Source organism: Sciurus carolinensis, chromosome 2, assembly GCF_902686445.1.
Source record: "Sciurus carolinensis chromosome 2, mSciCar1.2, whole genome shotgun sequence".
Taxonomy (NCBI): Eukaryota; Metazoa; Chordata; class Mammalia; order Rodentia; family Sciuridae; genus Sciurus; species Sciurus carolinensis.
The window spans coordinates 122163390-122189802 of record NC_062214.1 but is presented as its reverse complement, the minus strand read 5'-3'; the positions used below and the strand labels follow the sequence as shown (position 1 = coordinate 122189802).

The 26413-nt window shown below is 37.1% G+C and overlaps 1 protein-coding gene across 1 annotated transcript; it reads right to left on the bottom strand.

Annotated features, from left to right (window-relative positions):
* Positions 1 to 658: 658 nt before the first annotated feature.
* Positions 659 to 4457, bottom strand: LOC124976479 (olfactory receptor 11H4-like). The gene is made up of 3 exons (XM_047539346.1): positions 4438 to 4457; positions 2482 to 2629; positions 659 to 1612 (listed from the first exon to the last, which is right to left on the bottom strand). Exons 1-3 carry the CDS (start codon positions 4455 to 4457, stop codon positions 659 to 661), a joined length of 1122 nt encoding a protein of 373 aa, XP_047395302.1.
* Positions 4458 to 26413: the final 21956 nt, after the last annotated feature.

Below are 26413 nucleotides of genomic sequence, written 5' to 3'. Positions count from 1 at the left end.
TGGAAGAATATTTAGTAAAAAGAAAATGAAATAAAGCAACTTATATTATTAGGCAAAAGGAGGGAAGGAAGTAATTTCCTAGATATTAACTTTCATCTTATTAAACTTTTCCACTAATTTGATTATCATTTCATGGTTTGTTCACTTTAAGTTGACCTCACATTTTTTTCAAGGAAAGTTTTTCTTTTCATTTCACCTGAGGGCATATAAAAAACAAATGGTTATTTGTATAGCTTCTATAGCTATAAGATAGAATGATAGAATATAGTGAGAAAATATGAACACATTTATTTGTTTTGTTTAGGTTGACATTATTGACATCTAGGTACCATGTTGGGTTTCTGAAATTACAGAAATTAATAAAGGATGTTCCTGCTCTCAAGGAATTTCAATCTAATAAGGATAGGGAGGCATGTGGAAACAGATTTGTGAACAGCTGATTATAACAAAAGGAAGAACGAAGGACATGTTGAGTAGAGGCATAGGAGCGTGCCGTGGAAGAGGCTGAGAACTCCACCTGGGGAGGCGTCACTGAGGATGTGGTCCTTCACAGTCACGTTCACATCTACCTGCCAGCTTCTCAGTTTGTCACTCACAGTGGGCTCCCAGTCTGAATTCATGTGAGAATAACTCACTAACATAACATCATAGATCAATTTTAGGAACCTCCTAGAACTTTCTTCAAGGCATCCTTCATTTCTTTATTCCGTAGGCTGTAGATCATGGGGTTGAAAAAAGGGGTCAAAACTGAGTAGAACAAAGTTGTGAACTTCTGCATGCCTTCTGCTTGTCCTGACCCGGGACTCACATATGTTATCATGACAGAACCATAGAACAGAAACATGACAGCCAGGTGTGAGGAGCAGGTGGAGAAGGCCTTCTTGCGGCCAGCAGCAGAGGGTACCTGTATCACAGCTCTCAACACCAGTGTGTAGGAGCCAATGATATAGAAAAAGGTAGCAAAGATGAGGAGGGAGCTCATGGTGCCACATAAGAGAACTGTGCCTGGGATTGGGACACAGGCTGAAGCCAGGGCCAGCAGGGGACCCAGGTCACACAGAAAGTCATCGATCACATTTGGGCCACAAAATGGCAGCTGGGTGACGAATATCACTGGAATCAGAAACCAGAGGAAACCATAGACCCAGCAAAAAATGACCAGGCTGCTACAGAACTTAGTAGTCATGATGGTGGGGTAGTACAGGGGGCGGCAGATGGCCAGGAACCGGTCATAGGCCATGATGGAGAGAAATAAACATTCAGTTGTGCCCAGGTAGAAGAAGAAGTACAACTGGAGGACACACTGATTGAAGGAGATGGATTTGGTCCTGGAGAGGAAGCTGACCAGCATGTTGGGCACATCAGAGTTGACATAGCATATCTCCAGGAAGGAGAAGTTGGCCAGAAGAATGTACATGGGGGTGTGGAGACGGTGGTCCCAGTGCACTGCACACACGATGGCCATGTTTCCAAGCAGAGTCAGGATGTAAGTCGTAAAGAATATAGAGAAAAGGAAGATCTGTATTTCCCAGCGGCAAGGGAAACCCAAGAGGATGAAGTCACTCACCATATAGGAGAAATTTCTGGCCTCTGAGCTCAATATCTTTCTATCCTGTGAGGATTATAGCACAAATTACACATCCAGAGGGAGTTACATTTTCTGATTCCTCCCCCCAGGGAGAGTAAGCACACTTTCCTGGTCATAGGGTAGGGGGTCTAGACCAGTGGGTTCTCTTTGTTTTTTGATTGGATACCCCAACAATACAGTTATTGAGTGTCCTCTTCTAAATGTTTATATTCACTTACAAACTATATATAAACAACTGTCCATCAACAAAGTGAATCTTGGTAAAACTTTTTGGAAAAAGTTTTCTTGGAATTCAAATAAAAGTAGAAATCCAAATCTTTTCTTTCTGTATTCCTCTGTGAGTTGCTTGGCATAACAAACTCTGGAGAACACTGGTCTAAACAATACAGATCAGTGTCTGGCTAAAACTAAACTGAGATGTCAACTTTGACATAAATAATTCATTTTTAAAATTTTAGAATTGAACTAGACTTGGTGGCACACACCTGTAATCCCAGAGGCTTAGGAGGCTGAGGCAGGAGGCTGGAGAGTTCAAAGCTAGCATCAGCAAAAGTGAGACACTAAGCAACTCAGTGAGACTCTGTCTCTAAATAAAATACAAAATAGGACTGGGGATGTGGCTTAGTGGCTGGGTGCCTCTGAGTTCAATCTCTGGTACCCTCCCCCTCAAAAAAATAAAATAAAATTGGCAGATGCATGAAACAAAACAGTTGTATAGTCTAAGCAACATGCAGAAGAGGACATGAGGCTTAAGAAACCAGATGTGAAAATAACCATATAGGGACAGAATGACTTTAAGCAGGTTGTACCTGGGCTACAATAAACGACCATTCTGGGCCCTGATTAGTATCTATTCTCTATTTGTAGGTTGTTGTAGTGCATGGGCTACTGACTTTAGTGTGATCAGAATCCTTGGGGATGCCTTTCAAAGGTACAGCTCCACCCTGGTTTGAGATCCACCAGTGTGCCAGAACATGAACTTTGGAGATGCAGCAGGTCTTGGCTGGAATTCTGGCTCTGATGCTTTGTAAGCGGTACTTCCTGGTGAAAGCATTTACTATCTGAAACTACATTACTGGCTCTGTAAAATGTGAATGATTATACATACATACATAGCAAGGCTGACATGAGACTTGTATAAAGTAATATATACAAAAGTAGTTTATAGATTATAAAGTGCATAAACTATTATAAACTGTTTAGAAATTATTGTGCTGGATATTATTCTCCCTTGTTAGAATTCTAATGGCTACAGAAATCTAGGATGTAATATTTCAAGAGAGACATCGTAATATTTAGGCTTTGGGTTTTCAGCAGCAGCATGACTCAGCAATCTTGTAAATTAAGCTGATTTTAAAATGCAGAAGAATTTTTTTTTTTTTTTTTTTTGGCCTGGGGAATTTTGGTCATGGGACAGGTTAAATATGTGTGTGTTTTCATATATGTGGGAATAGGAGATAATCCCCTGGATCCTCAGACCACACCAAAGATTTAGCTTGCTAACAATCTTTCTTAAGATTGTTTTTTCCCCTCAAAATACACCATAGCTCCCATTTTCTTCCTGCAGGCTATCTTCCCTGGCAGGGCTACCATTGCAGTCTTAAATGACAGGATTATTTCCTGATGACTACAATTGTGTTTTGTATTGAGGCCACCTAGATTCCAATCTGCACAATTTCTCAGGTGATCCCTTTCCAGGCTGACCCTTCTCACTTGCTCCCTCGTGGGCCTTCCTGTGAAAGTGAGGATCAGATTGTCCTCAAGTGACTACAATAGATCAGCATCAAAAAAAAAAAAAAAAAATTTCAGAACAGGCAGGCTTGTGGAAGCTGTTTTGATTCAACCTTTTCTTTTCTCTCTTTTAATTTAGTGCTTTATTCAGCTTTAAGGAAACCTGAAAATCAATTGATCCACAGATAGATTCACACATACTCTCCATTCATTTTTTTTTTTTTAATTCAGGGGAAGAGAGGATGGTTTATCTGAATTTTGCCTTGATGTAAATCGAAGTTTCACTCAGAAGAAATATGGATTTATCACCCTGATTTTACTTTTTTCTTTCTTCCCCATCTAATAAGCTTAAATGCACTATACCTTTTCATCTCCCCTCCTAACTGTGCTCAGTATCTTTATTTTTAGTTGAAAAATATGTAGTATGATTTTGGAAGTGGTTTTTTTTTGTATATGGTACAAAATATTAGCAGAAATCAAGATTTATGGGTATAAGAGAAAAATAAAAATATAAAATCAAGGAAGAAAAAACTTGATAACATTAAATATCACTGAAAATATCAATCTGCACCCATTATTTCCTAGCACTGAATATTGAAGGAAATTAGAAGTAATACTATTCCAAATTTTGAATACTTGAAAAAAATACTCAGTCACATTTGTATTAAGAAAAGAGTAGATTCTCACTAAGAGGAGGCAGGGCTCCTGTTGAAGAAAGGATTGATTTCAGGTCTGGTTTCATCTTGTCTTTTCCTGCTTCTCAGAAAGCAAGGAGATGCTTGAGAGTGAGTGTGTTAAAAGGACCTAGGCAGATCCCTTGAAGGGGCTTCAGTAGATAATTTTGGGAAAATTTCAGTATCAAAAAGGATAATGGCTGTAATTTATGTTAAAACATCAAATGAATAAGAACACACTAGTGCCCATAATAATAAAACAAACAAAAAAGATTTGTTCTACCTTTTCTTAATAACATCAGTTATGTAGGACAAAATAACTCAATAAGCAAAAAATCCAATAAACTCTTATGGAAATTCAATCCTCAACATCTGTGATTTGTGCAGTATTCATTTTCTGTGTTATAATGTACACAAAGGTGTGTGACCAGATGGCACACATACCAGGTGTGCTGGAGCCGCATTTTCTGGGGGCAACTTGTTGACCCAGAATGAATCATAGGCATGTGGGCTCCTTTTACTCATTAAAATCCTAATGGCACACAGAAATCTGGGCTGTGACACTTCGAGGGGGATATCCTAGTATTTAGGCTTTGGGTTTTCCAGCAGCATGACTGAACGAGCACTATCTCCTCTCCTAATGTGATGAAAGCCTCACATAATATCAAGATGAAGAAAGCTTGACTCTAGTCCTATTTCCAGGCTCAGAGTTTGTGCTGGGGGGAGGGAATATCACTGCTTCTCCTGCTGTGGCTGGAGGCTGTGGTTAGAGCTTTGCAGGTACAATTATAGAAGTGACAGACCAGCGCTGGGAATCTTGACATCAGCCTGGTGGCAAAGACAGTGATTGTCCACACTGCTCTCATTTCCATGGGACTTCGAAGAGGGCAACTCCCTCTTTGGAGGGGCAACTTGAAGGAAATCAACTTTGGACTGGTTAACCCTTATGTCCAATGTGTATTAGTCGCTTTGGTTTTCTTAATTACACTAGAGGGGAGTCATAGCAAGGATTACTACTTCCTTTCATATATGAAGAGATAAAGGCTCAAAGAGGTTAAATGCCTAAAGTCTTAAACCAGCGAATGGTAGGCTAAATTCTATGCCTTTTCTCCTATTCTGCCACTTTCTCCCAATTTGAAAGAACTTCCTGTACATATGTGTCTAAAATGTCACCATCCTAGAGAAAAGATCCAGGGAAGTAATAAAATGTTGCTTTTATTGGTGCTGTTCATGTTATCATATCATCTGAAGGGAGGCAGGTGGGATCTTCCTCATATCCTACCACTTAGGTGAAATTACAGTTTTTCCCCTTTATTTTTCATGACTTTCTTATTTTTGTAATGATATTTTAAAAAACACAAATACTACATAAAATATTTGATTGCAAAAATTCAGCTTAATTCATTGTCAATTGTGTTATAAAATGGCATCAACAGGTCATCCAAAAGGACATCTGCTGCAATTGTTACTTCATGGCATTAATTCAATAAGAGGTGATCCCTCTTAAATGAACTGGATTAAAAGGGGCAGAGCAGACAGTTTTTGGAAGGGTCATTTTACTCTTTTCTGACTTTTCTGATACACATAGCTTCTCTATACCTATCCATAGCCTAAGGCAGATCACTTCTCATGTATTTATGCAAAATCTTGAAAATTTAAAAAGAAATATAATTGTTTATTTGCATTTTTAGTGTTGTAATTCTATTTGTTGGAGTCTTTGATTTATTATTATTTTTTCTTCTCAATTAGATATTATCCTCTTTTCTCTTATTGCCTCCACGAATCCCTATTTTCTATTCATTTTTTTTTCTAGCACAAAGGGCAATTTGATCAATATGCTATGTCCTCGGGACCTACTTAAAGAGATGGGACCACATCCACCACACTACCCACCTGTTTCCTCCTACATTCTGGAGGAAATAAACTGTCAAGTCTGACTTTTCATTTCTTGGAATTATGTGTTGCTTATATTTACTGACCTCAGAGAAATCATGGATTAGAATAGAACCTTAAGAATCATGTTTTCTTCTTGCTCTGAACTCACTGAATCTTGGAGCTAGTGGTTTTCCAGCTTCCCTTCGACCAGCAGTGAGTCTGTCTCTTCTACCTTCTTGCTGGTGGTTTTCTAGCTTCTGCTGGAATAGCAGTGCCAAAGAGCTCGTTACAAAGGAAGGCAGGGCTTCACCTTCAGAGCAGCCTTCATTTTTGGAAGTTGCAGTGATCTTCTTGCTCTCTCTCGAGTCACTCTCCCATTTTGATTTACTGCTTTGGTCTTCCACTTCAGGGAAGGGAAGTTAGCATTTATTATGCGCCCATCCTATGTGCACCCTCTGTAGGCCTTTGAATACCAATTATCCTTTTTACCCCTCCAACAATTGCAGAAGTAATAATAGAGTCACAGGAAGACTGAGTACCCAGTCCATAAACAGTAAGGCCAGTGCTGGGCAAGATTTGTTTCTTTCTCCTACGTTGTACAGATGTTCATTGTCAGTCTACACAGCAGCACTAAAAGACATTTGAGGATGGCGTCCACGTCCTCTTTGAATCTTCTCTATTTAGATTAACACTCTTGGTTTCTTCAACTGAATATGACGTAATCTCCAGGCCTTCTTCATCCTGGTTACCTTCTTTTTATTGATCATGTTCTTTTTGCAAATATTACACAGAACTCTTCATGCTGTTTGATTGACACAGAGCACAGAGGAATTATAACCTCTTCTGTTTCTGAAAATTCAGGCAGACTTCAACTGTCACTTTCCACTTGATTTTTTACTGAGTTTGCATTCTACCAAAGGCCTGATGGCTTGTTCACAAGAAATACTAAAAACCAGACTGGCTCCATCTGATGCATGTGTTGCTCAGTTTTTGAAGTGAAAGTGGTTTTTATTATTCAGTTTTACTGTTTTCAGTCTATTAAGACCTTTTAGACTTTCAAAATATTAGCTTTTAAATTTTTATTGTCTATAAATTGGATTAACATTTTTGTGAATTTCATCTGTTTGATTAAAATATTATGAAGAACATAAGAAAATGGTTTTTCAATTCACTTAAAATTTCTTCTGTGTTAGCATCGATATTATCAGTGATTGTATATAGATGACTAAGCCAAAAATGCATGGTACAAAGGTGGTGAAAATCATGGTTTATCTCTGAAAAACACTCTGGTATATATTATTAAACAGATAGTTTATTTAAAATTTGTAGAGACAACTTTTAGACTTTACCTTTATGGTATTAAACAACTGCTGCTTTTGCTCAACTTTAGTTTTTTAAAACTTTCATTATTCAGGATTTTAAAAAGAAATTTATAATAATCTTAAACTACTTCTGTAAATTCAGCACCCTGGAGAATAATTTATGTAGGTCTGAATGCTTCAGGTACTTAAAACAATTGAGATTTACTTCATTTTCATGTCAATTCTCTTTTGCATGTTTCTTATTTCTTCTTTGTAATGGAAATCATCCTTCAGAGATGTGCATAGAAAATTCTGATGTTGAAAGACCTTTCCATTGGATCTTAGTCCAGTGAAAAACTCCTTAAATTTTGTAGAGAAACTCATTCTTTTTTATTTCACTATCTTCATTGTCTCTGTATGTACTGTTTGTCTTTCTATTTTTTCCTTGGAGTTGCTTCTAAGATGACAAGATCACTTGAGATTTGTTCTTGGAAATTTAAAAAACTCTACAATACTACCTACTATACATAGTTTCAGTGCTTAAACTATTAAAGGGTAATGTTTCATAATATATTTTCAGTAAAATGCCTTTAAAAAACAGCATTAACTTTTTGATTACTGCTTATCATGAACTTTTTTTTATTACTGCCTCTTTGCTATCATTTATTGAATAATTATGTGATAGAAACAATCTTTTCAGGCTTATTTTTAGACCTCATTCTGCTTTATAGCTGTTTATTGATCTAAACTATTTCAAAAATTCAATAAAAGTAGTGCCTATGATATTCTTATATGCATTTGTATGGTTTTCAAGACAAAGGGTGTTTTGGAACATACATTTATATGCCCGCCTAGTGAAATGTCTTTAAAATCAGAAATACTATTCTTTTCCAATAAAATTAAGGAGCATTATAAGAAGTGAAATTTAAATGTACACATGGTTAAATAATTAACCTCAATATTTCTAGTGAAGATTGTTAATTTAAATATGAAAAATAACATTTTTTTTGCCTTTTAAATTAGCAAAGATGAACAAATATGATACATAGTGAATCATCAGTGTTGGTAATGGTGCAGTGAAATAACACTCAAAAAATTGTTGGAGGGAATATAAACATCAAAAAGGGTTTTCTGGCAGGCAATTTGGAAACAACCAGAGCTTTAAAAAAATGTATGCCCATTAAATAAAAATTAAAGTGAATTAAAATGAATAATAAATTCATCATAAAAGTACAGAAGAATTTCCTGGGGAGAATGTTAACATGCAGATTCTGATTCAAAAGGAGTGGTTGAGGCCTGAAATTCTAAGTTTCTAATGAACAATGAAGTGATGATGTTGATTCTTTGGCAAAGGTTTATACAGTTATAGAGTTCTAGGCATAGCAAGAGTTTGTATATAGTTCCTTTATATACATTTTTGTAGAGAAATTAAATGATTACAAAAGCATAAAAAACTCCTAGAAAGGTATAAAACTTTAATAATGTCACAACTCAGATAGGTTCTAATTTTCTTATTTATGTGTCTACATTTCTCAAATTTTCTGTGAGCAACATATATTACTTTTATAATCTGAAAAAATAATTATGAAATATTGATTTTGAAGGTACTTACTCTTCTGGATCTTCCACCTTCCCCAAGCACCTTTGGTGACTTTTGTTATTTCTGTAACATTCCAGAGTACTAAGAAGTCCCCTATTTGTACCATATTTGACTTACCATGTGGGTTATCATCTTCCCTTCATTTGATACTTGAATTTAAAGCTAATGAATTCAGCTTCTGTACCAGCAGGGTTGAGGAGAGAGGGGATCTTTAAGGCTGCATTTTATATTTGGGTGACAAATACCATCTCAGGGGCAGGGATTATAGGTTCGGTTCAGAAAATGGAATGCAACATTCTGAAAACTGATAACCATCCTCTTCTGGAAAAGATTTGTACAGTTTCTCTCCTCTCGTTGGAAGGAATCATATCTTAACCTCAGTCTAGTTTTCTTCCTTAAAATAAACAAAAAGGAAAATGGCATTAGTTGCATCTTGGGTTTTACTTTAATTGGGTAAACTTTATATTAAGAAGAATGCTTAAGTTTAGAAAAAAGCTCACAAAACTGTGGGAATAGTATAAAGGATTAAACAAAGGCAATATAATTGTTTATCATTTAATTTTTCTTTCCTTTCTAATTGATGCAATCTCAAAGTGACAGTTTCTTTTAAAGCTAGAACTGAAAGGTAGAAAGGTAGTTTATTAAACTTATATTTCCATAAATATATGTTATATTTTCTGGGTTCCACACTCATGAAGTATGAATAATCTGCCCTTTGTTGAAGGAGTTGGTTCAGGGACTGACGGGGAATGGAGAACAATGTCTGCAGATAAGCCTTCCCTTTCTCTTCATTTCCCCTGGATTTCAGAGTTCTGTCCCCTGTGCTTGTACTTTGAATACATTCGGGAAAATACTTTTTCCAGTTGGAGAAGACATAGTCCCCCTCACACTCCAGCAGTGATAACAATAAAAGTCTGGATTCTCTCCTTGTCCCTGGTGAAAATATTGCTGGGTTAAAGCCAACTCTCCTGTAGGGAGGAATCTCTTTGTTGAGATTCCCTCTGCTGGATGGACATTACTCCAAGGACCCACTCTTGGATTAATTTATTTCAAACACCTGATACACCTTTTCTCACATTGGACCAGAGATTTTGCTCCATCTGTTGACACCCTGCCTATCTGGCATGCAATTCTGAGTTACTTTGTCTAACTAAACCTATTCCTGTTTACTTGTTTTTGAATTCATTACATGGATCAAAAAGTATATCTATGCCATACCTGACCTACTACTTTGCCACACAAACATTAACAGTTAATATTTGTTGAACGCTTGTTATGTGCCAGGCACAGAGATGAGTAATTATGAATAAGCACATTAATTTCCACAACAATCCAATGAGTTTTTAATTACCATTTTAAATTTATATGTGAGGCCATTGAAGCTTACATAAATTACTTAACTTGCTCAAGGACTCACATCTAAATAAAGTCAAGTTTAATATCTGAATTCCGTTCAATTTGAGAGAAGAGCTTGAGTTTTTAAACATTAAACTGAATAGTTTAATCACTTGATTTGGAAGGGAAGGAAGGCAATACTTATCAACAATTCATCTCATGCCAGGCACTGTGAGAAATTCTTACATATGTCATTTTATTTAATTATTGCCAGGTACTGCTGTTGCAATTTTTACAAACATTTTTGGTTTTAAATGGACATAATAACTTTATTTTATTTATTTATTTTATGTGGTGCTTGGGATCAAACCCAGTGCCTCATAAGTGCTAGGCAAACACTCTACCACTGAGCTACAGCCCCTCCCATGTTGCAATTTTTTAAAGTGAGGCTGTTTGTTCTGACTACCTGTATCTATCTCTCTATATATACATACATACATGTATATACATATATACTATATATACATATATATATGTTGATTATCATTGAGGATGAGATAAGTATCTAGCCTCATTCTTCTACCTATGGATAACCAGTTTTCCCAGCACCATTTGTTAAAAAACCTGTCTCTTCTCAGTGTATGTTTTTGGCACCCTTGCCAAGGGTCAGATGACTAGATGTGTGGGTTTGTCTCTCTGTCTTCTAGTCAGTTCCATTGGTCTATGCTTCTGTTCTTATGCCAGTACCATGAAGTTTTGTTATTATAGCTCTGTAGTATAATTTGAAGTGAGACATTATGATGTCTTCAACATTGCTTTTTTGGGGTTAGGAATTGCTTTGGCTATTTTGGGTCTGTTAGTCTTCCAAATGACTTTTAGGACTGTTTTTTCTAGTTCCATGAAGAATGTCATTGGTATTTTGATGGTGATTGTGTTGAATCTGCATATTGCTTTTGGTAGTATGGTCACTTTTTTAAAAAAAAGTTCTTTTCTTTTTAGTTATCATGACAGTAGAATATATTTTGACATGTCATACATACATGGAGTATGGCCATTTTAATAATAGTTATTCTGTATATCCATAAACATGGAAGGGCTTTCCATTTTTTGGTGTCTTCTCCAATCTTCAATGTTCTATAGTTTACATTGTAGAGGTCTTTCAACTGCTTGGTTAGATCTACTTCTAGTTATTTTATTTTTTTGAGGTTGTTGTGAATGAAAGAATTTTCTTGATTCCTTTCTGAGCAGATTCATTACTGTCATAAAGGAAAACTATTGACTTTTGTATGTTCACTTTGTAACCGGCTACTTGGCTAGTTTGTTGATTAGTCATTTTCTGATGGAATTTTTTGATCTAAGTGTAGGATCATATCATCTGCAGATTGTGATAATTTGACTTCTTCTACATTTATCCATTTTCTTTTCTTTTTTTAAAATTTATTTTTATTGTAAAAAAATGGGATACATGTTGTTTCACTTTGTACATGGAGTAACAGCATACCATTTGCATATTCATACATTTACATAGAGTAATGATGTTAGATTAATTCTGTTATTTTTTCTTTCCCCCACGCCTCCCACCTCTCTTTTCTCTCCTTCCTCCATTCTTGCCCCCCTCCCACCCCCCATTATGTGTCATCATCTGCTTATCAGTGAGATCATTCCTCTTTTGGATTTTTGAGATTGGCTTATCTCACTTAACATGATATTCTCCAATTTCATCCGTTTGCCTGCAAATGCCATAATTTTATTATTCTTTATAGCTGAGCAATATTCCATTGTATATATATACCACAGTTTCTTTATCCATTCATCAATTGAAGGGCATCTAGGTTGGTTCCACAGTCTGGCTATTGTGAATTGAGCAGCTATGAACATTGATGTAGCTGTATCTCTGTAGTATGCTGATTTTAAGTCCTTTGGGTATAGGCCGAGGAGTGGGATAGCTGGGTCAAATGATAGGTCCATTCCAGGTTTTCTAATGAATCTCCACACTGCTTTCCAGAGTGACTGCACTAATTTGCAGCCCCACCAGCAACGTATGAGTGTACCTTTTTCCCCACATCCTCTCCAACACCTATTGTAGCTTGTATTCTTCATAATTGCCATTCTAATTGGGGTGAGATGGAATCTTAGGGTAGTTTTGATTTGCATTTCTCTTATTACTAAAGATGGTGAACATTTTTTTCATATGTTTGTTGATTGCTTGTAGATCTTCTTCTGTGAAGTGTCTATTCATATCCTTAGCCATTTGTTGATTGGGTTATTTGTATTCTTGGTGTAGAGTTTTTTGAGTTCTTTATAGATTCTGGAGATTAGTGCTCTATCTGAAGTATGATTGGTAAAGATTTTCTCCCACTCTGTAGACTCTCTCTTCGCATTGCTGATAGTTTCCTTTACTGAGAGAAAGCTATTTAGTTTGAATCTATCCCAGTTGTTGATTCTTGCTTTTATTTCTTGTGCTATGGGAGTCCTGTTAAGGAAGTCTGATCCTAAGACAACAAGTTGAAGATTTGGACCTACTTTTTCTTCTATAAGATGCAGGGTCTCTGGTCTGATTTCAAGGTCCTTGATCCATTGTGAGTTGATTTTTGTGCAGGGTGAGAGATAGGGGTTTATTTTCATTCTGTTGCATATGGATTTCCAGTTTTCCCAGCACCATTTGTTGAAGAGGCTATCTTTTCTCCATTGCTTATTTTTGGTACCTTTGTCTAGTATGAGAAAATTGTACTTATTTGGGTTTGTGTCCGTGTCCTCTATTCTGTACCATTGATCTACCTGTCTATTTTGGTGCCAATACCATGCCGTTTTTGTTACTATTGCTTTCTAGTAGAGTTGAAGATCTGGTATTGCGATACCCCCTGTTTCATTCTTCCTGCTAAGGATTGCTTTAGCTATTCTGGGTTTTTTATTCTTCCAGATGAATTTCATGATTGCTTGCTCTATTTCTGTAAGGTACGTCATTGGGATTTTAATTGGAATTGCATTGAATCTGTATAGCCCTTTTGGTAGTATGGCCATTTTGACAATATTAATTCTGCCTATCCAAGAACATGGGAGATCTTTCCATCTTCTAAGGTCTTCCTTAATTTCTTTCTGCAGTGTTTTGTAGTTTTCATTGTAGAGATCTTTTACCTCTTTGGTTAGATTGATTCCCAAGTATTTTATTTTTTTTGAGGCTATTGCAAATGGGGTTGTTTTCCTCATTTCCCTTTCAGCTGTTTTGTTGCTTGTGTATAAAAATGCTTTAGATATATGCATGTTGATTTTATAGCCTGCTATTTTGCTGAATTCATTGATGAGGTCTAGAAGTTTTCTGGAGGATGTTTTTGCATCTTCTAAATATAGAATCATGTCATCCGCAAATAGTGACAGCTTAAGTTCCTCTTTTCCTATTCGTATCCCTTTAATTTCTTTAGTCTGTCTAATTGCTCTGGCTAGAGTTTCGAGGACAATGTTGAATAGACATGGTGAAAGAGGACATCCCTGTCTTGTTCCTGTTTTTAAAGGGAATGCTTTCAGTTTTTCTCCATTAAGAATGTTGGTGGCCATGGGCTTAGCATCAATAGCCTTTACAATGTTCAGGTATGTTCCTACTATCCCTATTTTTTCTAGTGTTTTGAGCATGAAGGGGTGTGGTATTTTGTCGAACGCATTTTCTGCGTCAATTGAAATAACTGTATGATTCTTATCCTTAAGTCTATTGACATGATGGATAATGTTTATTGACTTACGATTGTTGAACCATCCTTGCATTCCAGGGATGAACCCCACTTGATCGTGGTGCACAATTTTCTTAATATGTTTTTGGATATGGTTTGCCAATATTTTGTTAAGGATCTTTGCATCTATATTCATCAAGGATATTGGTCTAAAATTTTCTTTCCTAAATGTGTCTTTTCCTGGTTTGGGTATGAGGGTGATACTAGCTTCATAGAATGAGTTCGGTAGGGTACCCTCCTTTTCTATTTCCTGGAATACTTTGAGAAGTATTGGAATGAGATCTTCTTTGAAGGTCTTGTAGAACTCGGCTGAGAATCCATCTGGTCCTGGGCTTTTCTTGGTTGGTAGGTTTTTAATGGCTTCTTCTATTTCATTGCTTGATATTGATCTGTTTAAATTGTGTATGTCCTCCGGGTTCAGTATGGGAGGAGCATATGTCTCTAGAAATTTGTCAATGTCTTTGGTAGTTTCTATTTTGTTGGAATACAGATTTTCAAAGTAGCTTCTCATTATGTTCTGTATCTCAGTGGTGTCTGTTGTGATATTTCCTTTTTCATCACCAAGTTTAGTAATTTGAGTTTTCTCTCTCCTTCTCTTTGTTAGTGTGGCTAAGGTTTTGTCTATTTTGTTTACTTTCTCAAAGAACCAATTTCTGTTTTGTCAATTTTTTGAATTATTTCTTTTGTTTCAATTTCATTGATTTCAGCCCTGATTTGAATTATTTACTGTCTTCTGTTACTTTTGCTGTTGCTCTGTACTTCTTTTTATTAGGGCTTTGAGCTGTAATCTTAGGTCATTTAGTTGTTGACTTTTCATTCTTTTCTGGAATGCACTCCATGCAATGAATTTTCCTCTTAATACCACTTTCATAGTGTCCCAGAGATTTTGATATGTTGTATCGTCATTCTCATTGACCTCTAAGAATTTTTTAATCTCCTCCCTGATATTTTTTGTCATCCATGTTTCATTCAGTAGCATATTATTTAGTCTCCAGGTGTTGGAGTAATTTCTCTTTTTTATTTTGTTATTGATTTCTACTCTCAGTCCATTATGATCTGACAGAACACAAGGCAGTATCTCTATTTTTTTTGCATTTCCTAAGGGCTGCTTTGTGGCATAACATATGGTCTATTTTCGAGAAGGATCCATGTGCTGCTGAGAAGAAAGTGAATCCGCTCATTGATGGATGGAATATTCTATATATGTCTATTAAGTCTAGGTTATTTATTGTGTTATTGAGTTCTATGGTTTCTTTGGTTGGATTTTGTTTGGAAGATCTATCTAGTGGTGACAGCAGTGTGTTAAAGTCACCCAGAATTATTGTGTTGTGGTCTATGTGATTCCTGAAATTGAGAAGGATTTGTTTGATGTACAGGGATGCACCATTGTTTGGGTCATACATATTTACTATCATTATGTCTTCCTGATTTATGGTTCCCTTAAGCATTATGAAATGTCCTTCTTTATCCCTTCTGACTAACTTTGGCTTGAAGTCCACTTTATCTGATATAAGGATGGAAACCCTCACTTTTTTACTGAGTCCATGTGCATGGTAGGTTTTTTCCCATGCTTTCACCTTTAGTCTGTGGATGTCTTTTTCAATGAGATGAGTCTCTTGCAGGCAGCATATTGTTGGGTCTTTCTTTTTAATCCATTCTGCCAGCCTATGTCTTTTGATTGATGAGTTTAGGCCATTAACGTTCAGGGTTATTATTGAGATATGATTTTTATTCCCAGTCTTTTGGCTTATTTTTGGCTTTTAAGTTGGCTTGGTTTCTCCTTTGAGTGGTTTTTCTCTAAGGTAGGTCCTCCCTTTGCTGACCTACATTGTTGATTTTCATTTTCTCCTCATAGAATATTTTGTTGAGAACATTCTGTAGTGTAGGCTTTCTATTTGTAAATTCTTTTAACTTTTGTTTTTCATGGAAGGATTTTATTTCATTTTCAAATCTGAAGGTTAGTTTTGCTGGGTATAGAATTCTTGGTTGGCAACCATGTTCTTTCAGAGCTTTAAATATGTTGTTCCAGGCCCTTCTTAGCTTTTAGAGTCTGGGTTGAGAAGTTGGCTGCTATCTGTATTGTTCTCCCCCTATATGTAATCTGATGCTTTTCTCTCGCGGCTTTCAAAATCCTATCTTTATTTTGAATGTTAGGCATTTTCATTATAATGTGCCTTGGTGTAGATGTGTTGTGATTCTGTGCATTTGGTGTTCTGTAAGCCTCTTGTATTTGATTTTCCATTTATTCTTCAGGTTTGGGAAATTTTCTGATATTATTTCATTGAATAGGTTGTTCATTCCTTTGGTTTGTATCTCTGTACCTTTCTCAATCCCAATAATTCTTAAATTTGGTCTTTTTATGATGTCCCATAGTTCTTGGAGATTCTGTTCATGATTTCTTACCATCTTCTCTGTTTGGGAAACTTTATTTTCAAGATTAAATATTTTGTCTTCATTGTCTGAGGTTCTGTCTTCCAAGTGGTCTAGTCTTTTGGTGATGCTTTCCATTGAGTTTTTTATTTGGTGTATTGTCTCCTTCATTTCAAGGATTTCTGTTTGTTTGTTTTTTTTTTTCAGAATCTCTATCTCTTTGTTGAAATGATCTTTTGCTTCCTGCAGGTGCTCTTTCAGCTTATTGGTATTATCATTCATTGCCTGCATTTGCTCTCTTAACTCATCCTTTGCTTCGCGAATCATTTTAGTCATGTATAATCTGAAGTCCTTTTCTGACATTTCTTCTAACATTCTGTCAGTGGAATCTATTAATATAGAATCTAGATTTGTTTGGATCATTTTCTTCCCTTGTTTTTTCATGTTGTTCATGTATCTTCCCCTCTAGCAGTGCAGATCTGGGGTATTGCAGATTTCCCCCTATAGGCTTATAGTGGCTCTATAGGTTTCCAAAACCCTTTTTTTAAGGGGAGATCAATATTAACAGTGCCCAAATCAGACACTATGCAATCCTAGATCAAATAGCCCCTATGGGGACAATAAAAAAATTGTCATAGTAAACAAAATGAATTCAAATATTATCTTCGTGAAAACAAACAGGTTTGCAATAAGGTCTGCAGTTTCTAATGGAGGACAAAGAGGATGCAGAGGGATGTAGAATGTGGCTGTTACTGGGATAAGAAAAGAATATACAGAAGTTCTAGAAAATAGAAAGGGTGAGAGTGTAATCAAAAGAAATTGAATGTTAGCATGCAAAAAAGGGAGAAAGAGACTCTGAGGGAACAGGTAAACAAAAGGAAAAGAGAGCAAGAAAAGTAAAGAAATAAAAACTTAAATTTTTTAAAAAGGAGAAAAAAGAAAATCTACAGTATAACAGTCATGTAGTAATGTAACCTCCCAGTGTTCAGTAGCCTGATGCATGAGAGGTACCTGACAATGAGCTTCAGGCCTCCAGCAGGCATCTCAGGATGGGATTTGCCTCACCTACAGATCAGAGCTATGGCCTACAGGATTATCCAAGATGGCCCCTGTGGCTTCAAAATGTGTTGGCAAATGGGGAGCTGCAGCTCAGGGTGAGGTTGTGGTCAGCTGGAGGTCCTGGCGGTGGGATGCGGTTGGTCAGGCAGGTTTCCTGGAGGTCGGGTGTGTTTGGTGTGGTTGTGGGATCCTGGAGGCCAGGTGCAATCAGTCAGTCTGTGGTCCCAGTGATAGGGCGCAGTCAGTTGGTCTGGGGGTCCTGGCGGCAGGGAGCAGTCAGTCGATGTGAGGGCCCCAGAGGCAGGGAGTGATCGGTTGGACTGAGGTATCCTGGAGACAAGGCTCAGTCAGTCTGGCGAGGGGTCCTACAGGGCCTGGCTGTTGTCTCAAAATGGCAGCAGTCACGTGTAATCAAACCTGCAGGTACTGTGAAAGTGAACTTCCAGGCAACAGCAGGCAGCTGGTGCTCCACTGACGGTCGGTGATCAGTTTGCTGACTGTTGTCGGACCATCAGAAGGGGAACCTCATTCGTTGGGTGATGGATAGGTGCAAGGCAGGTGATGGACAGGTGAGAGGCAGGCAAATGGCAGATGATAGGTGACTGACAGTGATCAATCTGCACTCAAAAAAGGCATTGATATGCTGGCAGGCTGCAGGTCATCACAGCAGACATATGGGGTAAACACCAGGGGATCCATAAGCAGCAAAAACTGCCTCACCGAGAAACAGATATTCTCTGCTTGAAACTGGAGTTACGGAGCGACAAGGAACGCAGCCTCGCTCTATTCCGCCATCTTGGATCTCTCCCATTTTATTTTCTTGTTTTGCTTAATTGCTCTTTGTTTATTCTTTCAGATTTTTCTACATAAACATGTAATCTATTTAAAAACATTATTTTGGGCTGGGGAGATAGCTCAGTCGGTAGACTGCTTGCCTCGCAAGTACAAGGCCGAGTTTGATCCCCAGCACCACAAAAAAAAAAAAAAAAAAAAAAAAATCCCATTATTTTATTTCATCTTTTAGCTCACTAAACACTTTAACTATGATTTTTATAAATTCTTTCTCCAACATTTTCTCCACTGCGGTGTCAATTGGGTCAGCTATTTTGATGGTTCTTTCTCTTTTCTTTTTATTCTGTTTGTATATCTGCGTGCTAGAGGTGATCACATACCCACTATCCTCCAAAGGGTCTGCTTCAAAGTGGCATAGAGCCTGGCGAATGTCCGAAAGCATGGGATGATTATTGCATTTTTTTGAAATTCAACGTACTATTTAGTGAACGTCTTTCTTGTGAGAGTCTAGGTTGGGTGGATATTCACATTTTGATTCTTTCACTCTCTGTGTGTCCTATGCTGTACCCAGTATCAGCACCACTTAGAAGACACTGGACCTTGTTTACTACAATCACTTCAGAGCAAAGTCACACTAATATTCAACCTTAGGAAAATTTAAAAACTTGTTGATACTGTTCTCCATTGTTCTAATCCAGAAACAAACTTGTAGCAAAGTTCTGGAATAGGTTAAAATTTTACTTATTAAATATAATAAAATTGCTATAATGCAATATAGTGACTGAAAAGAGGAGGAGAAAAAATTGAGCAAAAGAAGAGAGAAAGAAAGAAAAAAGATAGAAAATAATAATGAAAAACAAGGTTAAAAGAAAAAAAAAGATGAGTGGGGAGGATTTGAGGCAGTAATGCAAGAGAGAAAAGTGGGAGTAGGAGGAACAAGTGTAAATCTGATCTAGGAAATAGTAATCCATGCCAAGGTGAAGAAAATTCTTACTGAATCTGGGTTTGAATTTCATCAAGATTTGGAACTTTCAGAAGATGTCTGTCTCTCTTTGACGTTGAATACCCCTAGAGTTGCTGGGACTCAGGAGCCACTCCATAGTTGGTACGGACTTCCCACAGGCTGGTTCTCATTTGTCAGCCCAGGTGCCTGAGGCTGGAGTCTCAGAGGACTGTGTCTGTTGGCTGCTTCTATTGTGTGCGGGATCTCAGGATGTAGGGCTCTGGGCTCTTGCTCTGTCTACTACAGGTCACCCCTCACCCACTCCCCTCCACAGCATCCTTTTCAAAGTGGCATAGAACCTTGGCTAGTGGAAAACATGGACCTTGGTTGTGGGTTCTGTGTGTGTGATCTGTGGTTCAGAAATGTCCTCCCTGACAGGCACTCCTCTGGTTCACCTGGGTTCTAGCTTTCACTGTCCAAGATTGTGAACTGCAGGCATTGCTCACCTCTACTCACTGGGACAGTGATAGAATTCTGCCTGAGTTTGAGCTCCTGTCAGTTTCTGCTCCAAATTTCATGCACCCCACCCACCTCCTGCCTGGGATGGAAACTGCCTTCCTGTCTGGTTTTCCCACCACTGGCCACTGCAAATCATGCTTATCTGCATCTTCTCAGTGTAGGCTCCTGTTAAGGCTGTTTGGAGCACTTGGTGAGGCGAACTCTTCCTGGAATGGGCCTGCTCCACCCCACTCCCCTCATTCCCTATGGGGGAGAGGGGGTTTTACCAACTTTTGACTAGTAGTGATTCCTCTACAAGTTCAGTCTAGACAGATTATTGAGACATCCCACTGTAGTGTACTTCCTCTGGTTTTATATGTTGCTATCCAAAGGTGACAAGATTCCATGTTAATTGATTTCTTATAGGGCACTGTCAAGTTATGGGCTCCACAAAATGACTGCATTGCCAGCATGGCTTTCTGTCCAACATCTGGGTTAAGCTGCTTAATTTCCTTCAAGGATCCTGTTGCTCCTGTCCCATTTCAATTTAGTTGCTTTTCTTTCCTGTTGTTAATGGAGTGAGCTTACATGCTTTCCCTCTCCCTCTGTCTCTGTTGCCCCTCTTCCCTTCTCCCACCCTGGTCTGGATTCAGGGTTAAGGAACTCTGTCCTTATTTTCTGCTCTAGTAACCAAACTTCAAGTCTCTCCAGGTCTCATACTGTCTCAAATTTGGTCCTTGAGCCTTTAGTTTGTCACCCATCTCTCTGGTCAGCTGTCCCTTTATTGCCTCATTTCTGTGTGGAGAGGTCAAGGGTTGATGCCCAGCTCTGCTCCATCATCTTCAGTATTCAGAATATTTTTAAAATATCTAGATTTTCTGGTTTTACATCATTGCTTCATTTTACCAACAAGTAAAAAGTTTAATAATCTGAAAAATAACTCTTCTTAGATGTATCAGGGAAGTGAGGTCACAGAATCATATAATAAACCACAAGATCAAGTAATTCACTGTGTAAGAGTCATGTGACAAAATCTAACATCCATTCATGATAAAACACTCAGCAAACTAGAAATCAGGTGGAAGTACTACAAATTGATTTAAAAAATCTATGGAAAACCTATAGCTAACATTGTACTTAATATTGAGAGACCTGAAGCTTTCTTGCTAAGGTCAGAAATAAGGCAAGGATACCCCCTCCTACCACTACTTTTCAACATCATACCGTAAGTCCTAGCTAATGCAAAAATATGGATAAAGGAAATAAAATTATACAGATTGAGGAGAAATAAGATAATGTTTTTAAATGGACTACTTGAGTATTTATATAGAAATATCTGAAAGAATAAACAAAGACATTCTGGAACCCATAAATGATTATAGCAAAGTTATAGGATGAAAGGTTAATATGAAAAAGCCCATTTCCTTTTTTTATACTGGCAATCAACAGTGGAATTTGAAATTAAAATATCATTTTTGTTAGCAACTCCTAACCCAAATGAAATACTTAGGTATAAAGGTCTAATTAAATAAACATGTGTTCTGTGAGAAAACTTGAATAACTCTGAAAAAAATTATTAAAAAAGTAAATAAATGGAGTAATATTCCATGTTCAAGAATAGGAAGACTCAATATTGTCAAGACATTGGTTCTTCCCAATTTGATGTATAGATTTGACACAATACCCATCCAAATCCCAGTAAATTATTTCGTGGGTATGAAGAAAATAATTCTAGCATTTTATGGAGAGGCAATAGAGTCAGAATAGCCAAAATAATATTGAAGGAGAACAAAGTTGAAGGACTGACGCCACCCATGGCCTGTATGAGAACTGTAATATAAAGCCGATACTCCGCCTCCCAACCACCTGTCAATCTGTGCTCTGCCCGCCTCTTACGTTACAGGAATTTCCGGCTTACGCTGCCGCCATTTTCCTGATTCCCACGTTACCTCCTAACATGCTAAATAGCTATTGGTTCATCAGTCAGCTTGCAAGTATTCTCCTCCGCTACTGGTTCCTTCCAACCCGGGAGATTCCAATATCTGGGAGAAGCGCCCGCGCCATCTCTCTCTTTTTTTCCTTTCTTTTTACCCTGAGCAGATGTGTTAGTTGTCCGCATAATAAAGTCTCTTTCGTGAGACCTCGTGTCTGCAGTGCATTTTTCTGGGAGCTATTGGCGAGCCACCCCATTGGGGCTGAAGCAGTACCAGATAGGGAGCCCCTATGGAACTATAATACCGAGGTTGGGTGTCTATAGCGGGATATGTTTCAAACCTGCGTCCTTGCAGGTCTACGAAAGGCTGATATTAAACCCATTAACTATGACAAACTTCAGGAAGTAATACAGGACAGAGATGAAAACCCGTCAGCATTTCTAAGCCGCCTTACAGAGGCCATGCTCAGGTACACTAACCAGGATCCTGAAACCCCAGAGGGATGGCAGCTACTTATGACTTATTACTTTTCCCAAAGTTACTCTGACATAAAGGTTAAATTGAGGCAGTTGGATAGGGGGCCTCTTACCCCACAGTCACAGGTTCTAGCAGTGGTATTCAAGGTTTATAACGGAAGGGAAGAAAAAAACCAAAAATTAAAAACCAAATGTTGGCCAAAGTCTTTCAGACAGGTAGACCTGCCCAACTGTCCACCGCTAGGGGCACCCAAGCTCCCAGAAGACCTCCAAGCTCATGCCTCAAGTGCAGGCAAGAGGGCCACTGGGCACAAGCCTGCCCCAACCCCCAGCAGTCCCCAAGTCCTTGTCCAAAATGTCACCAACTGGAACATTGGGCAATGGATTGCCCTGGTGCTCAGAGAAGTGCCAGGTCATCCTTGGCCCCTCCCTCTGGTGACTTGCTGGGATTGGCAATGGATGAACGAAGGGGCCTGGGACTTCTGCACCCGATGACCATCACCGCTCAGGCATTTTTTTCGAATGTCCATTTCTAGGTTTGGCCACAACCGTCCATCCTTATCCTACAGACTGAAATTGTGGAAACAGCCACAGTCGCCATTTGCTTATTTCACCCTAAAAGTCAATGACCAGATGGTAGCTCCCCAAAGATCAGAAAAAGGAAGAGAGGAGGAAGGGCAGCAGGTACAGAATATATGAGTCTCTTTCCATTGTCTGACTTTATAACTTATCTTTTGAAATTTATTATTCTAAGAAGGAAACTGATCATGCCAAATTGCAGCTGTTCTCATTGAGAACAGTAAGTACTCAAAAAGCTTCCACAATGGAGAGTAAAGCTTGTTAGGCTCAGAATATGCCTTAAGAACTCTGAGGGTGACAAATTCACACTTCCAGGCAGCCAGAGATTGCACCACGTTGCTGCCGCCTCAGGACTCACTAAAAAATTTCTATACCCTAGAGGGCAGTTAGGAGGTCTCCCAGTGCTCCTCTTGTGCAGGTCCTCAGGAGAAATCAAACACATAAAGGGGTAAGTAAGCCAAAGGAGACGTGATTTCCTTTAACAATAAACCTGCCAGAGCCAGCAGTGGGGCAGCATTAGAGATTTATGCTTTCTTCTGCAGACTTGACACTTAGATTCAACAGGAGGTTGGACTTCTTCCACCAAGGTAAGTGGGAATGAATTCCCCTTTCATACAGTGGATTGCTAATGCATGTGTGCCAAATGAATGACCTGATGTGTATTTTTGTTTTTAAAGAAGTGAAAGTTATTATAATTTCAATTTCTTATTATTATCAGCTAAAAGCCATTTGTTAAAATTAGATAAATCAAGGATTTTAAATAACAATAACAAATTTGAAATTTTAATTGTAATGATTAACCTTAATAACAATTTTTGACAGATCAGTAGGATATAATAAGTCATTATAAAACACACACCATATTTTCAGAAAAATAAAACGTGTCTTTTACAATTTCCATGTGTACTTTCTCAATGTGTGGTTCCTATTTTAAAAATGATGGTTGAAGTCCTGTGACATGGTGGACCTAAAGTGATTTTTAATATATTTTATGAATAACTAATTTATTCATGGGCAAGATTCATATAATTAGAGAGCTATAAAAGTATTTTAAAAAGTGTTTATAAAATTTATGTATATATACATTGCAAAACTGTAATGGAAGCTGTACTAAATTTTATAATACTTAGACATTTTAGTTCTTTATGGAAAGTGCATTTCCACCATGTACGTCAGTCAATTTCATTTGTAAATTAATATACTACCTGAAACACAGAATCTCATTTTTTTAAAAAAACATAGTAAATTCTTTTAGGAAGAGATTGCAGCTGATATGAAAAAATACTTTTGAAATTATATTTGAATGATAGATGTGCTAAGTGTGAAGTTCCCAGTCAAAATAAGTTTTCTTATTTTTCTAGTGTGTTTTTTTGGAGAAATTGATATTAATAACAATAATCTGTAATTTGTTTAGCAGCCATAATATCTTCGTAAAAATCAACAAATTGCTTCTTCAAGTAATTTCATAACATCTTCATTGATTTCAGGGTCTTTTATACATTGACTTTTGTTCATTTACTAATTTTGCTTAAATGATTAACACAGAATAAGTAAATGTTGAAAGTATATATTTAAAAAGTGTTATTTTTTTTACTACAGAATCTGTTTAAACATCAAGTTTCTTGTTTTCTTTTCTTTTTGCGGAACTGAGGACTGAACCCAGGGGCACTTTACCACTGAGCTACTGATCCCTAGGGGGATAGGTTTGTTGTCAACTTTGCTTAAAAATTCATTCTGGTAGATGCTGAAAAATATGTTAAGGTGGGTGGGAGGTTCTGTGTTCCAGGTTGTATCCATCTTAGGTTGCAAAGGAGGGAAGACAGGAGGGAATTTGGATAGTATTCTATAGTGGGCAAAGGAGGGGACAGGCCTCCTGAAAATTATTACTAGTTTTTAAAATGTATTTTAGTTGTAGATGGACACAATACCTTTATTTCTTTATTTTTATTTGGTGCTGAGGATCGAATCCAGTGCCTCACATGTGCTAGGTGAGCTTCTCTGCTGAGACACCACCCCAGCCCTGAGAATTATTTTTTGATCACACTTTCTCCAGTTTTCTCCAGCTGGTAGAAAACTAGTTGGATTACATTGATTATGGATTCTCATATCATGCAGATAGGGGATCAAATCCTGGCTCTTTCATTTAGTATTCTGTGATGTGGAAAACTATAAAGCATTACTAAAATCCGGAATTTCAGAAATTCTTCCCTGAACAGAAAGCATTTTATTAGCTCGGACCGACAGGACACAACCTCATCTCCAGCCTACCAGATCTAGCATAGGTAAGGCAGTTGAGAGACAGCTGTGCCTGGAGTCCTAAGTTTTAACTAGAATGAATGTTTTTCAGAGTTTTTCTAGTTGTGGTTAAATTCAAAGTGCCTACAAAAGTCCATTTAACAAAATCTGTGTAGAAACACTTAGTGAAAGACTAGAGGAAGCCAACAGGTTGAGAATCAGATGGGAAGACTACAGTGTAATACCAAAAAGGGCTCAATTCAAACATTAAAGAAAAGGCAATTTCAGCTCTCTGGGTAGGCCCTGGTGGGCTATTTGAGAATTCAAATGTAATATTTTTATTGAAAGATTAACTCAATTCTCTACCATGCTATTTTAAAATATTTTTCAATTGTAAGTTAGTATTTTTAATATTAAAAATCTGTAAAACTACCATTAAACTTCCATTATTAATCAGATTGAATACCCAGATCGAATAATAAGCCTGCAAACTGAAGATGCTCTCTTTAAATACAAACAAGTAATTTTTAGTAACAATCAGATCTATTTTACTTTTACTAAATATGGTTATAAAATTTATCTATACACACTAAACATTTACTTTATGCTAGCTATTGTACTAGGTGCTTTGAAAACATGATCATTTTTAATGCTTGAGGTTTTAATTTTCATTTCCTCAAGGGTTAGAGATGCTGAGCATCTGTTAATATATGATTGCCACTTATATATTTTATATTTATGCATTTTAACTACATTGTTGTTTTCTTGATTATGTAGGTAAAGAAATTGAAATTCAGAGATATAAAGTCATTTGTCTCAGGTTACAAAGTTCATATTTAATGGAATTAGGATTTCATTTTAGCATTTACTAAATTTTTACACTTCATTCTTTAAAATAATCTAAAATAATTTAATTGTGGTAAAACTGACCTTCCACTCTTTATTTCTTGGTAGTTTTATTTATTTTTTTCTTGATAAGAAACTACTTTCAATATTTACTTCCATTAGCTCAAATGAATTCCATGATCAATTTTCTATAGAGAATGACTAAAATATTTGCAATTTTGTCATGTGATTAAAAATACTGATATTATTTTGATCTGGACTAATTTATTTCTATGTAATTTATCAACACAGCTTTTTCAGTCATTTATCCAAATCAAATTTTATTTTAATAGTTTCTTCTGGTATGAATGTGCCTTTGTGGACATTAATTTTTTTTTTTTTTGTGGCAAGAGTACTTAACAAAATCTATTCTCTTAATTTTTAAGGGTAACACAGTATTACCCTTACCTGTCACATGGCAGATCTCTAGAACTTATTCATGCTGTGTAATTGAAATTTTATGCTCACTAAACACCAACTCCATAATTACCCTTTTCTTCCCTGCTGGCAACCACTATCTACTCTTATGTCCATTCTATTTTCATAGATTTGACTACGTTATATACCTCATGGTGCAATCATGTTGTATTTGTCCTTCTGTGACTGGCTAATTTCACCTAACAATATTTTCTAGTTTTATTTATGTTGTCACAAGTGACAGGATTTCCTTCTTTTTAATGACCAAGTAATATTCCATGATAGTTTATACCACATTTTCTTTATCTTTCCATCTGTTGATGAACATTTACTTTTTTCATACACTGGGTATTGTTAATAGTGCTGCAATAAACATAGGAGTGTAGATACCTCTTTGAA

Coding starts and splice junctions, on each gene's coding strand:
- LOC124976479 (XM_047539346.1), bottom strand. CDS start 4,457: ATGCGGCTCCAGCACACCTG. Junction 2,630..4,437: donor ATGCGGCTCCAGCACACCTG/GTATGTGTGCCA, acceptor TGCTTTCACCAG/GAAGTACCGCTTACAAAGCA. Junction 1,613..2,481: donor AGGATTCTGATCACACTAAA/GTCAGTAGCCCA, acceptor TAATCCTCACAG/GATAGAAAGATATTGAGCTC.